The following is a 16,186-nucleotide window of genomic DNA, read 5'->3' on the forward strand; positions in this document are numbered from 1 at the left end:
GTGCGAACCACCACACCACACCAACGTGCTGCCCTTTGGAATAAGCACAGTTCACCCGAAATATCTAAAAAGTACCTGTACGTGATCACACAGACAGAGCAGCACTTCTACTACTATTATTCATTCTATATTCATGACATTTCAAGACATTTGTTAGTTTAACAAACCAGATGTATAACCAACTTGGTACCAGCTACTGGAACGTAACTCCCCAAATCACTAAAGAGTATGATAACAAATGATCATGTATACCTTTGATACTTTCAATATTGAAAAAGAAATGAACATAGGAGCCCCCATTGTCCTCGGGGTCCTAAGCAACCACTCAGTGTGCTGATGCCTCGTGCTGGCTCTGCATCAAGCCAACAGAGAGCTCCACATGTGGACTGGACTCTGTAAGCATTGCTGATTAGCACTGAGCTGTCGTCTTGGTAATGGCTGCTGCTAACAGATATTGTGTTGCTGTGTATTTGCTGATCCTACTGAGGCTGAAGAAAAGTATTTAAAAAAAATAAAAACAACTGTCACAGAGAAGGGTGTTGACATCCATACAATGAAGGTCAGTACTTTTATTTTGAAATGTTACATGGCACATCCAAGACTATTTATCATAAAAACGGCATTTAATTTTGTTAAACCGTTTTTTTTACGGTGTAACAGTATCACTATTTTTACATGATACAGTTCTCTGTAATAATAAAATGCTAAACATAATCAGCTTAATTTGTGCATTAGAATGCTAAGCTATTGTAACTTTTCAACTAGTGCATTTATAATAAAGTTACAAAACAAACTAACTAAATGGAGCGTCAATTTTGATCGTTTCCAGGGCTGTTGTCAAGACTAACTTAAACAAGCCATAGACCCAGTCCAGTCCAGTCTGAGTCAAGACCAAGTCCAGAACAAATAAAGTCCTGTTCCAGACCATAATAGGCGTCTTCCTATGCTAATGATTAAGGAGTTAGGACGGATCAATAAACAAGATTGATCTTCTAACATAAAAACAAATCAATGCAGAGAGTTTATGCAACATTCTGTAACTGATCCTGAATCAGGAACAGGAACAACTTGACCAGTTCTCAAGAGCCGAGTCCAACAAGACAGGAGACCAAGACAAGTGCAAGACTTCAAAAAAAGAAGTCCTGAGACAGGACTCAAGTACTACATGCTGTCAAATTAGAGATTTCAGTCCTGTGCTCTTTATATATTTCATGATACATCCTGCATTAAAGGAGCATAATCGCAAACGCAGCAGTAATAGCATAAAATAAGCTGGAATATACAAAAGATGGGTCGGGGGGAGCCATAACTAAATTTACAAAGAAAATCTCCAACAATTTTATTTCCGTATATAAAGAGGTGCGACGTCACCCTGACTGGCAGTGGAGAGGTTGGTGGCATTGCCAGTACCCGGAACTCAAGAATGGCTGCGCGCTCAGGAGCTCCATGGTCACCACGGTCTGCAGCTAAACAGCAGTCCACCAAGAAAAGCGCCCTCATAAGAAAAATATAGGATTGGCTTTCACAACATGGCGAAGCTTAGGAGCCTCTTTGGGTATAAAAGCCAAAAGTTGGCATTTCTTCTCATTGAAAGGTAAGTCGCGTTTCATGGCAGTGCTAATGCTAATGTAGCAATGTGGCTGCTAACAGTCACTGAACTGCTCGGTAGAACACTGTCTCTCCACATCCCTGTGTCTCTCTTCAGCTGTCCTCTCAATTCAATTCAATTCAATTTTATTTATAATGCCAAATCATAACAAAAGTTATCTCAGGACACTTTACAGACTAGGTAAAGACCACACTCTATGACTTATTTAAGATTTACATAGACCCAACAATTCCCCCGTAGAGTACGGTGGCAACGAAAACCTTCCCTATAATAGGCAGGAACGTCAGACAGACCCAGCACAAACAACTCCGGGGAAGAAGTGAATTGGAAACATGCACTGATGGAACATGAATGATACAGACAGAGAGGAGAGAAGCTCAGAGTATCAGGAAAAGTATTATCCCCGGCAGACTAGGCCTATAGCAGCATCATTAAGCAGAACAAAATCAGTTAAAAAATAACAACATTGCTAAGGGCTCGTAAGCCCTAGCTGTAAGCTTTATCAAAAAGGAAAGTTTTAAGTTTACTCTTAAATATGGGGACAGTGTCTGCCTCCGGATATTAACGCGTTAATGCAAAATTATTTTAACGGCACTATTTTTTTAACGTGCGATTAAGGCAGGCCACTCCAAAGTTTTGGAAAACAGAGAGGCTGCTTCTCTCCAGAAGCGTGTGTGTTTGTGTGAGTTACGGTTACCACGACGCTCCCGTCCCCCGGATATTTCTGCTGCTGGATTTACATGATCCGGTCTGTAACATGAAACTCATGGACTGAGGAGTCGTCCCACTGCGGTCTGCACATCACATCGACCATCGTGCATTTGCAGGAGGAAGTTGTTGTTGTTGTTGTTGCGGGTTCATTCAGCCTGGTGAGGGAGGGGGGGTTCGCCGTCTAATAATGATACAGAAAGCCTGCATGTTTTCTCTCCTCATGTCCTACACTAGAAAACTTGTTCTTCTTATCACCAAACGAGGCTACTCTCTCTCTGAAAGCTGATTTTTTAAATACCATAAAGCAAAACAAACATCAAGATCTGGGTATTTGTCTGCTTACTTTTTCCGACATTTTTTTTTCTTTTTATCCATTTTCAACACAAGTGTGGAAGTAATCAAATTAACTGTTGGGCAGAGACAGAAGCTGTCTGTCTACCTTCAGAACCAGAAGCCCAGAGGTGCCGCTTGCAGGTCAGTAGGGGGCCCTCAAGGGTTGAAGTTTGCAATGACAATAGGAGACCTGACCTCCCTAAGGGACCCCACCTGACTCCACCCATTCACGTTTCAAGTTTTTTTTTTGTACTACACCATTGCAAGTGACGTGCATGATTCAGTTTAAACACACCTATAATAGTGATGAACGCTGGTTCAAGGTGCCTCCTTTTTGCCTAGGGCCTCAATGGAATAGAATCAGCTCAGCAGAAGTCATCCATTGTTTTTATGGTCCACGGAAGCCTTGGACAGCCATGTGCTGAAAAACAAGCTGAAAAACTGTTTAATTTCTCGCTACTCCATCTAGCTCTCACTGTATTTCCTCTTCACAGACGATGCAGAGAAACACCTGCACCGATCAATGGACTGCAGTGTTTCTAGCTCCACCTTTTAGTATCAGATCAGTGGGTTAGGTACCAGAGAAGGGTGATGAAAGAACAGGACAGAATGGAGCAGCTCTATTGGTACCATTCACAACTTTTGACAATGGAAAGACAAGATTAACTGCAACGATCCGGTGGAAACGGGGCTTTTGAGAAGGAAACTGGTGGAGCACCACATGAACAAAGCAGGAAGTCCACACACAGGCTCCAGTCTGGTTAAAAACCTAGAACCCTATGATTTTATTCCATATTACTAACTTGAAGCCACCTCGCTGCTGTAGCTTAGCTGGTTGTCAAGGCAACCAAGAAGAGAGGAGTTTTGGCTTATCTGGGTGGACGGCAGCAATTTTTCCTCCCCTGCAACTCTGCCCTCTTTCTTCTCTCTTCTTTCTTCAGTGACTGGGGCAGCTGGTGGGAGGCGGTGGGTGTTGTGTAGCTTAGCAACTCCCTTGGTGGATGGCGATTGATATGCAGCTTTGTTCAAGTGTGTCTCTCTCTGAGCCAGAGAGGGGGACGCCTGAACAAAGCAGGCCTTATTGAAGCTTCCCCTCCTCCTTCTCTTTGCCCAGGCACAACGACGTGGGAGGACAAATTTTCCGGCTCAAAGGAACCGGGACTCAAACTTACAACAGCAGGTCCTGAGAGTGTAACACAGGGGCCTGCTGGCATCTGTGAAGGGCCTCCAGGTGTCCCCATGAAAAGGAACGTTTTATGCCTGCATGGTATCGAATCAGAAGTTGTCTTTGTATTATGAACTTTTTCTTAATTTGGGGTCTGTGATATTAAAACATCCAACTGATTAAAACCTCCACATCATCAGTGTTCCTTTTGTGTTGATACATCTGGTGCTTCTTGTTTGATTTACTAGAAGTTGCCTGTTTTCTAGGAACTGAGACTGAACTTTAACTGTTTAACTGTAAAATAAACAAATAAATAAAATCAACGTAGAGTCAAGCTCAGACCTATTCTTGAAAGCTTTTTTTAAAGAAATATTTAGTGAAACTTTTTTTCCCCTTTGTCAAGATAAAAAGTTAAATATCAGTTTTATTTCTGTGCGTCCAGTACAGCAGCCGGGGTTGCTTTCATAATAAGACTAGGATAAAACCAAGTATATGGCTGGACTGTGTAAGGTCAATGTGTTTAATTTAAGTTTCAAGTTTTTGGTGTTTATTGTGTGAATTCCTGGACATTAAATGTTCATCTATCTGGCTCCAGTAATATTTGTTTTTTGTGTCCTGAAGTAGCATATTACATGACATGTTTAAACTATTTTTGAGACAAATAATTAAAGACTGCTTTGATCTAAATTACTAAACTAATCTTAACCCTAAACAAATAACCGCCTAAACAGTATAAGCACTTTAAGTACTAAGACCTGTCACATTTTCTGACGACTCAGGACAAGACTCTGATTGTCGGGTCTGTTTTCTGGTCCCAGAGGAAAATGAGCCGGCTCTGTCCCAATAGCTGGCAGAGTTGTTTCAGGTGTAGGGATGAGGACTGGGGCAGATTTGGGCTGAAAATCAGCTCCTGTTAGCAGCACTCAGGCCAGCTGTGGACTGTCCGAAAATCGAGCCTCTTGAGACAGATAAACGAGCTCCGCATTGCCCCGGTGAATTTCCCCGAAGCTGAAAATATTTATATAAGGGAACTGAACCAATTCTGGCTCTGTTGAAGCCTGTACTTTTTCTTTCTCTTAAATGTTTGTCTGCTGTATATTCATTTATTTTTCCTAAACTGATGTTGAAATGCAACAAACTCAAAATAATAATAGAGATAAGGTAACCTGTATTTGTGTTGTCTGCTGTCTGCATCAGCACCTGTATTTATCACCTGGTGAAAACAGACAGAAAGAGCTACAGATATTGCTGAGAGAAGAAGAAGAGTTTCTGGAGATCATTGAGACTTTTATCTTCTTCAAATTTGCTTATTGCTGAATTCTCGCAAATGTAGCTTCGAGTCCTGCAACCAGGTAAATCACAGGTCATTTCAGAAAGAGAGCGTTCCTATTAGCTCAGGACAGAGAGGGGAAAGGGAGAGCTGCAAGAAGAGGTCTCTTTGCTTCAATTTCCTTTTTTTGTTCTTTTGCTTTTTTCCCCACTCCAGCTTTAAATTTGACATCTACCTGACATTTGGTGTTGTTGAGTGTTTTTATGAAATCAGCACGAAGACGTGTTGCACCCATTCAGCAGTTAGCCTTAAAGCACAGGGAACCTGCTAGCCTTGTGCTATCAACAGATGACACTTTCCAAAACTGATCAACATGATCCACATGTTGTATCCTGTTTCTCGAACAGGTGTAGAAATATAAAGGTAAAAAGGAGACTTTTAGTAGCAGTTAAATGTCTACTTTTTTTTATTTTTTTGTGGAGACAAGATCCAAATCTTCCTCCTATACAATATATTTTGCACTTTATCTTCTGCATAAGATCCATGTGTGTACAAAATAAAATAATTTGCAAGATATTACTGTGCATACACAAAATAATACACAAGATACAGAAAATTGTGGGCTGCATATCTTGTTCGATGAGCCATTCATTTTCTTACACAGACAAATCGGAATCAAAATCAGAATCAGAAATACTTTTGTTTCAAACTCCAGCTATACAAACTATACTACCAGCCATATTTAACAACAACAATATACAGATAACATAGTAATAATAAGATTGTAATATATTATATGGGTCAAGATATGGTTATTGTGCCCAGATGATTGTACTATTATTATTAGTAGTATTATACTATTATTATTATTATTATTAACAAGTTATCTTTTGGGGCTTCAGGGGCTCTGTGAGACAACTTTCTTTACATAACTGTGTATTAGGTTTTTCATGTCCAAATGAACAAGATGACTTTCTGGCTTTACATTACAAATTATTATTAAACATTGATATTGTTTGCTAGTAGATATGTAAGATTCATTTTTTAAAAATTCAACATATTAAAAAGAAAATACTGAGAAACGCCTGAAAAATACTTGAGTAAGCGAGGCATTCTTGTCTGCTCTCCACAGCAACTGGTCACAGAGCGACTGTGTTTATCATGTCTGCAGAAACTCAAAGGCCAACTGTTATTGTGAAGCTGTGACCTTCAATAATTGAATAATGACAAAAAGAAGTGTCACAGTCAGGCGTGAACAACTTTCTCCTTCAGTGGGTGTGAGAGCGCTGCTGTATAGCATTCCTTCCAGTTGAGATCAGAGCAAACATCCGCCGTCTGTCTTTTTTCCAAATAAAATTAATCCACAGGATTCTCCACAAGTGTGCAGATGTTCACTCTGCCTTTCTCTCTCTGTCTCCTGGCCTGTTTTTCCTTCTTTGTAAAAAAGAAAAGTTGTCCTCCCCCAGTTCTTTTAGTTTCACGACTGTTTTTCCTCTTTTTCTTTCTGAGTTTCTCTGTACTCATGCTTGGCAGTTTAACATTTGACTCATCTCTAACTAGAACTGGATGTCTGCAGATTTAAATCAAACGAGTTTCCCCGTCTGCGGGACATTAAAGGTTTTCTGATTCTGATTATAAGAAAATCCCTATTTTATACAGTATTTTACAACAATATAAATACATGTTTGACAGTGTGCATGAAATCATTGCTGTTCTTTTAGACTGATTTTTGTAAATATTAGGCTTTATTTGAGCCCCAGAGACTTACAGGATTTGGATGTTGTTTTTTCTTATTGTCAAACATCCAGTCAGACCAAAACAGCTCTCAGCTCCAAGCTCATTGGTTCTTTATGAAGACATACAACTTTAAAAATACCTCACAAATATGTAGCTTCAGTAAAAAAAACAAAAAAAACCCACGTCAATAATGATCACCGTAGTGTTTAGTGAATGTTACTCAATAAGGAGGAAATAGTGCATTGGTTCGGGACTATTTTCAGCAGCGGATTAATCCATATGTGATGTTGGCGAGTATCTCCAGCAGCAGGTCGGTCAAAATAAACTGCAGTGTGTGTTCATAGTTCATCTGTTTTTAATAGTTTTTGGACAATAGTGGAGCTCAAAGGACGAAGAGATATAAGGCTTTGGATACACAGATAAAACTTAAGTGGTTTATTCTTTTCATCGGATTTGTTGACAATAATAGAAATACAGAATATCAGCAGACTTGTTTTTTAAGATGTGATCCTGCTATTGAACGTTTAACTGCATTACGCCCACTTTTCTATTCCAATTATTAGTGAAATTAAAGGCTGTAAACACAAAGCATTCATCTACATATCCACTGCCTGTATCAGTTATAGTGACTAGAAGACACAAAGAAATCACTCACATGATGCAAAAATATCTAAACTTTACTAAACAAAAAGAAATAAAACAGTGAATTGTTTCTTGTAGCTTCAAAATTTGGATTGATCTCTAATATGATCCCATGTTTAACTTACAACGGTGAAATTGTGTTTTAAAAAAACAGTTTGAAAAGTTTGCAGCAGTCAGTCTGCTGACAAAAAAAGGAACTTAAAATCCCCCAAACTCAAATTATCCAGTGTCTCTGTCTTGTACAGTACGTAATATCCTGAATGAGCATTAGAGAATTAATAATAACCATAACATGTTTCTTAAAAAGAAAACTGTAAAAAAAAAAATCAGTCCTACAATAACAAGATTAAATCCATCACAGGTGGATAACACTTAACTCCTTAAAAAAACGCTATATTGAATATAATCATCCAACTCTAATGAGACATGTTTCTGCTCCTACAGTGGCTCGACATCGCCAGTTCATACACACTTAAAGGATTATTCCAATATATTACAACGTAGATTTTATTTTGGTAGTGTTGTCCATCATTCATCATCAGTAATAATAACAATTCACCCACCAACTTAAGAGCCGTGAGCTGACGTAAAAAAAAGAGTAATTTAGACATTTCTAACAAACCTACAAATCTGTCGGTCAGAAAAACTTCATTTGGATGAGAAAACAAAGTCAACCATGTCAGGGTTCCCACTTTTTCTAGAGTTAATTTTCCAGGACCTTTCCAGGACTTTTCCACTGATGATCTAGCTGAGGTCGGAAAAGTAAAAAATGTGCACTTTTCGGCGGCATTCTGTTTTGTCTTTAGCTGTTTCCTAAAATGCTGGATCGTATATCAGTGAGTATGATGATACGATATCATGTAATTAGGTGTTAAAAGACAATGTATTTTTTCATAAAAAGTTATTCAGCTTTAAACTCACCAGATTTTACCACAATTGACCTACGCTAATGATATAATTGCTGTCAAACTTTCAAAATCTGTTCCCCTCCGTTGCTGCTGTCAGTTGTCATTTCAAACAGTACCCAAGGACCCTTCAAAATCACATCATCCAGATCTTCAGCCAACTCTCTTCACCACCACAAGTGTGTAGTCTCTCGGGGTGATGTTCCTGCACTAACCATGGAATCACTACCCTGTCATGATGGGGTCTAATTGCCAAAGACTCTTCACATTTCTAACTTTATTGTGCACCACTTTAAATTAAGTTCTTCTGGATCCTCCTGATTGAAATACACCAAGTTCAATGATTGATTCCAAAATCACAGGCATCAATGTGCTGCTCTAACAGCCGCCTCTCTTCAGTCTTTCCAATGGATGTTTGAACCTGGCTGCAGGGATTTGCTCCCATTCAGCCGCAAGCTTCAGTGAGGTCTTACACTGGTTTAGGGTGATACGTGATACTCACAGTTCATCCCAAAGGTGTTGGAGGGAGTTGAAGTCAGGGCTCTGTGCAGGCCTAGAGTTCTATCACAACATACTGTTGAAACCAATTCTTTATGGACCTGTCTTTGTGCACTTTGTCACGTTGAAAATGAAAACTGTTGCCACAAAACTGAAAGCACAAAAAGATCCCCCTTCATAGGGACTAGGATATCTAGACTAAACCAGGAAAACAAGACAGAGGTGTCCACATACTCTAGTCTCCAGTCTGATCATCTGACTGCTCGTGTTTCTCGACCGGTCTGACTGAAATCCCTGGATCTCCACTTTTAACTCGATGAGTACAATGTTATTATTACAGATAGAAATTATGGAAAAACTATGAAACTAAAACCCAGGTTGTAATAAACCTAAATGATCTTTTAAAGTTACATGTGGTTGAATAAAGTTCTGGACCTCAGCAGGGCGTCCCGATAGCTGAGTCTTTCCCCCTTTCGTAGCAGACTGCTGGTTCTGTCGCCAACAGGCTCTTCATCGTCTCATCTTTGCTGGAGGGGGACAGGGAGGATGGCGAGGGTGATGTGGGCGAGGAGAGGTTGGAGGTGGCGGCGGTTGAGGCAGATGAGGATGAAGAGGAGCTGTCAGGGAGGCACTCTTCACAGCAGCAGCAGCAGCAGTCCATGAAGGCCTGGCCCAGTGAGCGACACAGGCATAGCAGCAACACCGGCGTTGCTGAGCAACGCACAAACAGCAGGAAGTGTCCCATCAGACTCAACACTGGCAGAACCAGTGCTGGCAGTGCAGCGGACACATGATCGGAGACATACGCCAGAGTGATGTTACAAATACTCTCCGGCAGGTTGCATATGATGTACAAAATGGTGAGTGCCATCACAGTGGAGCGTAGCCTCTGCTCTCTCGTATGCTGCTTTTTCTTTGACGAGGAGGAGGACGAAGAGGAGGAGCATCTGCCAGACACCTTGTCGCCGACCGGCTTTTGCGGTAGACGCTGGGCTAACACTTGCCTTGTCACCAAGTCGCAGGCCAGAGTGAAGAGCAGTGGCAAACAGAGGTAGCACCCGAAGACCCACCACATGCGGGCCTCATGGTAAGTGAGCACCAGAGAGTAGATGCTCTCTGGGAGATCCAAGGACGGCTCGCGGACACAGATATCTACCTTAAACGAGTCTGTTCCGGCTATAAAGGCAGCCATCAGTGAGCCTCCAGGCAGGCTCTGCTGCTGATCACTGGGGAGAGTCGGTAGGCTGACAGTCTCCTGGAGGAGCTGCCAAAGCAGCAGCTCAGGGGCGGCCAGCACCATGGAGCCCACCCAGATGACTGACAGCTTAGACAGGATGGACTGGCAGGGCTCCACCTTTGGTGCCTGAAGCGGCCCGGGACTGGTGGCGGCATGGAAGCGATCAATACTCAGAGCACAGAGGCTGAATGTGGCCACACCCAGAGAGGACACCTGACAGAGAAATGACAGAGAGGCATGGAGATAAAGGTTAATGGCACATGTTTCTTAGGGAACAACATTGTTTCATAGATAATATATAAGCCATTAAGTACAAAAGAACATATTTTGGGTTGCCAGGTAGAGAAAAAAACCTTTGTTTGGTCGTGATCCCCCTCCAATTAAAGCTGTATTAAATTCAACGTACCTTGTTGTTGCAGTTGTGAACAAAACACAGCGCCATAGTTACTGAATTCATTTTACCCAGAATCCAAAAGTGAATGGATTTTAACTGCCAAATGTAAACAACCATTAAAACAATGTAATCACTTGCTTCAGCTCGCTGTTAGCAGCTCACAGAATCTTACCAGAAACACCCTCTCACCTCAGGCTACATTTTTTTCATATCCACAGCAAATCAAACAAACCTGTGAATCAAATTAAAATGTTTAATGGAAAGATAAAGGTGCCTTGCAATGCTTTGCAGCCCTCTTCCACAGGGTAAGTTATCCAATTTGGCCCAAATGTTCTTATGTATGGCTAAGAACTAAAAAAGCACGACTGTGAGCTCAAACAAAACAAGACTTCCTGCAGACAGTCTGAGCACAGAAAGGTGTTTTGTTTCTTAAAGAACACATGTAAGGCTTTTCTCTGACGGATATTATATGACCTTGGTTGTAAGAAACAGCTTTATAATACAGAAACAGGGAAATAAAAAGGAGTCACAGGGGGAATAGAGGGGCATTATGTTGCAGCAGCTTAGCCTACAGAGTGGAGACAGTTATTGGCCCCTTGTGCACATTAAAGTTGGTGGTTTTGGCCGAAAACACAGACTATCATTACAGAGGCTTGTCCTCCCTCTGTGAGTGCTTAATGACCTCAAACAGTTAAGACACAACTGAAGATAATTAACACAGGGATCTAATTAGCATGAAAATAGTCTAACTAACAGAGCGCAGGGGCAGCTGGCAGCCTGACCTGCTTTAACACAGCTCAATACAGAGTACAGACTGCTAAAGACCACTTTAAGAACATTAATTAATTAGAAACTCATTCATTAGCATAAAAATAGGTGAAGTGACAAAGAATAGAGGAGGCCAGCAGCCTGACCTTGTTAAAGATGCTACATACAAGCTGTAATTACAAATTAGTAAAATTCCACTTCAGTGATTTAAAGCCATGTAGGCGTTTGGAGCAGGTTTAGAGCCAAAAACAAGGACTCACAGTCCGGCTAGTCCACGCTGCGACAGAAGACTGAAGAAGCCACTTGAAGCCCAACAAGAGGCTGTGAGAGCGTTTCCCTTCATACGCAGAGGGAACCTCACCCTCTACTGATTGGCTGAGATAATCATTTGACTATTATAATCCTCCTGACAGATGATGAGTCCATTTTATTTTTAGAGCAGTCAATTAATCAATTAGTTGGTTGTCAGGAAAAATATATTTTGATAATTGATTATAACTTTGTCATTTTTAAAAAATGTATTTTTTAGCAAAAATGCCCCCCATAAATGTCAATTTTTTAGCACTCAGATTTGAAGTTTTCCTGTATTTTAAAAATGATTTCAAACTGAATTTTATTTGTGGACTGTTGGTCGGATAAAACAAAACATTTCAAGACATGACCTTGATCTAGGCTGGATATGTTTCACTATTTTCTGACTTTTTTATAGATCAGATTTAACTTGTAATTGAATACAGGGAATTATATAATGCAGTGCAGCCTATAACCAGAAGTGCAAAAAAGAGTAATGTATCTACTATGTGTAAAGTATATATAAATAAACAGTAGTGTTCACATATGATACACAAAGATATATATGAACATGTGCAGCAGTTACAGCAGGCAGTGCAGGTATGAGTATTATAAAAAATAAGCATATATATCAACATTTAGACTTAATGATGAATCAGTTAATCCTTAGTATCGTCGATTACTCAACGTTGAAATGAAAATATCAAACGTTTCCTTGTTCTAGCTTTTTAGTTGTGAGAACATGCTTTGTATCTTGATATTGCACATTAAATATCATTAGGTTTGGAGTAAATAAACATCCCAGTCCATAATAACTACGTCTCTGTGTTTCATTGTCTGGCTCTGTGAGCTGGAGAAGAAGAGTCTCTTCATGCAGGGCCCAGCCGACCTCCGCTGATGGTAAAAACAGACAACTGAAGAGGCTACACAGCCCATAACGGCACGTTTGTTGAAAGTAAAGACTGCTGTGAGTCTGAAACTGACGAGCAACAAGATACAAACAGGCCATTCATCACAGCCTGGGTGTCTCTGTAGCAAACTGCAAAATATTTACAATGAGTTTAACACTAAAAACAACACTGGCAATGCAAAGGCAGACTTGGTGAACAAATTAATTGGCATCACATTAAGTTGATTGTTTTAACTGTTTGACTATGGCTGGATGATATCCTAGTGATTGTACATATACATATACTAGGGATGGGCACCATTATTTGATTACCCGAATACCCGTTGTTGACGTCACTATTCGAGTAACGTTCACTATTCGTGCTGCGTGGGCTATAATAGAGTGAGGCCTCGATCATACGCGGGAAAAGCTCTGTTCCATTGTTTGAATTCATTCTCTCCACAGCGGTGAGGAGTTGCCTTTGTCTTTTCCGACATGTTCCAGATCAGCCCTCAGTGTTGCCCCTCTGTCATTTTACATTTCTCCACCCTTGTTGCCGTTGTGTGCCGTGACGGTGGCTTGTACTGAGACTTGATAAAAGTAATCCGCTAGCCTTCGCCTTCACCAAAACTTGACGGCAGCAAAAAACAGTGGATTAATTTGTGGCCAACGCAGCCGATGCATAACTGGAAACACAGAGCCCAATCCAAGTATTGAACGGGAAGATGAGAGTAATAATAACCACTAAACAGAGAAGGAGGAACAGAGAGAGAGAGCTTGAGGTGCTCCCTCTGCAGGTGACTCATATCAACAGGAACCTGTCGTACGGGACGTTAAAGGCACCAAATGACTCGCTTTAAAGAATTTCATTAGTTGTAAATTTAAGAACATGAATATATAATTAGTCAGAAAGTGACAGAATCATGAAGTTGCTGTGAGTCGCACAAGTTACTTTTTAACTAAGAGTAATCGTGTACTGTTCGTCAGGTAATGCTTGTAAACACCCATCCCTAATATATACAGTATGGTACAATGAAAAAAACTTTAATTAGCAATTTAACTGGTAACCATTGCTATTATAAATAGCCTACTTGATTAAACTTTTGTCTTTAATTAATGAATCACCTATGCCATTGACCAATTAAAAATACCAACACACCCTTGCAACTTCTCAGATGTGAGTATTTGCTGCTTTTCTTTCATTAACATAAATTAAAACTAAATATCGTTGTGTTTTAGATTGTTCCCAAAGTTCAGAAATTTACAGACATCACCCCAAGTGTTGGGAAACTACAATGGACATGTTTTACTATTTACTTAACATATACTAAATAAAAATCAATAGATTCATGGAAACGATAATTGGAATAAAAATCCTCAGTTGCGGAACTGGAGTTAACTGATAAAAATGTGTAGCAATGGTTGCTATGGTTACCTGTTGTCAACCTCAAGCACTGGAAGCACTGAAAGAAGAAATAAAATATATTTATTTAAACCTTTCTAAAAGTCACATTCCTTTAATATAATCATTTAAAAATAACATTTGCTTAAGTAACTTATATTTATTTCTTATATTTTGTTTTTATACAATAATTTATTGTCCAATAATGTATTCATTCCATTAACAGATATTGGGAAAGTAGTAGGTGATTTTCCAAAGTATTTTTATAAACACACACACACATATATATTGTGTATATATATATATATATATATATATATATATATATATATATATATATATATACATACAGTATATGTATATAAAACAAAACTTTTATTCAACAATACTTTACTCTTGTAACTTTTCTCCAAGGTAGAAACTGTTGCTATGGTTACCTGTTGTTAACTTCTTTAAAAAGATGTGTGCCGGAAAATAAATGTATAAAATAAAAATAAATAAAATACACTTAAACCTTTCTAAAACATTACATTACGTTATGTGTACTTATTTCTTAGAGTATATGTTGTTTTTATTCATCAATTTATTAATTCCATTATCAGACCATTAACATTGGGAAAGTAGTAGGCGAGTTCCATAAACGCTACTAAATTAAAATCAAAACAAAAACAACAACGACTTTAATTAAACAATATCTTTACTCTTGTAACTTTTCTTTAAGAAAGTTCACTCCTCACCTCTAGATAAGGCACGAGCCGACAGGACAGGTCTCCTAGCAACCTCTTCAAGGTGAGCTCGTGGAAAACGACCACGGGCAGGCAGAAGAAAAGCACGAGGAAATCCCAGAAAGCCAGCCCCGCCAGGATGCAGTTCCACGCGCTCTTCAGGTAGAAGTTGTGCCACACGATGCACATGAGCGCGAGGTTCCCCACGATGCCCGCCGCGAACAGCACAAGCGCGAGCAGCATGACCGCGTACGCCCAGTAGGAGCCGTCGGTGACCGGGAACAGCGGGTTAAGGAGCCCCGACCCACGGCCTGAGGAGGAGTTGTTGCCCGGCCGGGCGGAGGTGGGTGACCGCGGTGTGGTGAAGTACCCGCTCGGGTCGTCCAACCGTCGCGGAGGACCGTAGCTGCTCGGTGAGTGCGGGTCTCTTTTCCTGAGGCTCAAATCTTTGGCTCCTCGAGCGAACCGCTTCAGGTCGGGAACTCTAGAACTTTCAACCCGGTCGAGAGAAGTCCTTTCCGGGGAGAGATACTCCTGTTTCCCAGTGACCGGTGGTGGTCCAGCATCCTCCGACTTAACCTCCCGGGCTGTGTGTGCTCTGTGACGGAGCTCCGCGGTTCGCAGACAGAGGAGCAAAAGAAACACAACAGGACTCATTTTATCTGTTACCGTTGAACTAAATGTAACTGTTCCGTGTTATATGTCTCTTTTAAAGACATGTGCTCCAACAAGTATTTTTGAGTTCTGGATTAAATACATATAGAAGTCCATAAAACAGCTTGTCTCAGACCTCCGTCTGGTCCTGATGGAGAAGTTCAGAATAATTTGCTCACTTCTGCACTTGTTCGTTATTCATCAGCATCAAGAGAAGACTGAAGACGACACAGAGCTTCCGGTTATGCATTTCAAAATAAAGAAAAACTGAACCTGCGATGTGAAGTGAAACCTCCCTCTTTTGAACACGGAGAGGCTACAGAAAATAACAATTTAACTTGAATGACTTGTCTAAAAACAGTAAAAAAGAAGAAAAAAAACTTGCTCTTTGAATCACCACTAAATTGCACGACATATGAAACACTGTGCTGTTTTTAAACGGAAGTAGGCCATGTATGTTGTACAGTTTCTGCCAAATAACCAATATTTCATTGGCAGTGAAACAATCCATCTAATTTTAATATTTTGCATCAGGCTGGATTGCTAACTAGGTAAACCACACAACTGCCCAAAGTGAGTTGTAATTGTTTTTTTTAAAACTCGACATTTGTAAACGAAGGGCACTTTCCAATTGTACACATTCATATTACACATTGTCTTTTAAAAGGCTGATATACCATTATTATAAAAAATAAATACAGTGCAATTCAGTGATTTGGAAGATAAATAAAAAATACTTTAATAGAAATTCTCCAAAATGATCATGCAGTTCAATACATCCTGCTCTAAAAACTCATCACCCCATGAAAGTAGGATTTGTTGTACTTAGACTGCATTAGTTTGAACAAGTTGGACCTGATGATTGGTATGGAAGACCAAAACTGACGGATTAAAAAAATAAATTGAAAAATAAATAAATTGACTGAATAAATTGACAAATGACTCAATAACGGATC

The 16,186-nt window shown here is 40.0% G+C and overlaps 1 protein-coding gene across 1 annotated transcript; it reads right to left on the minus strand.

The window, feature by feature from the left end:
• Positions 1-9,306: 9,306 nt before the first annotated feature.
• On the minus strand, positions 9,307-15,233 carry gpr37l1a (G protein-coupled receptor 37 like 1a; the record flags this gene model as incomplete). The annotated part of the gene is made up of 2 exons (XM_083939022.1): positions 9,307-10,320; positions 14,589-15,233. The coding sequence occupies 2 exons, from the start codon at positions 15,231-15,233 to the stop codon at positions 9,307-9,309; spliced, it is 1,659 nt and encodes a 552-aa protein (XP_083795148.1).
• Between the last annotated feature and the right edge of the window lie 953 nt (positions 15,234-16,186).

Source organism: Echiichthys vipera (genome assembly GCF_963691815.1).
Source record: "Echiichthys vipera genome assembly, chromosome: X".
Classification (NCBI taxonomy): domain Eukaryota; kingdom Metazoa; phylum Chordata; class Actinopteri; order Perciformes; family Trachinidae; genus Echiichthys; species Echiichthys vipera.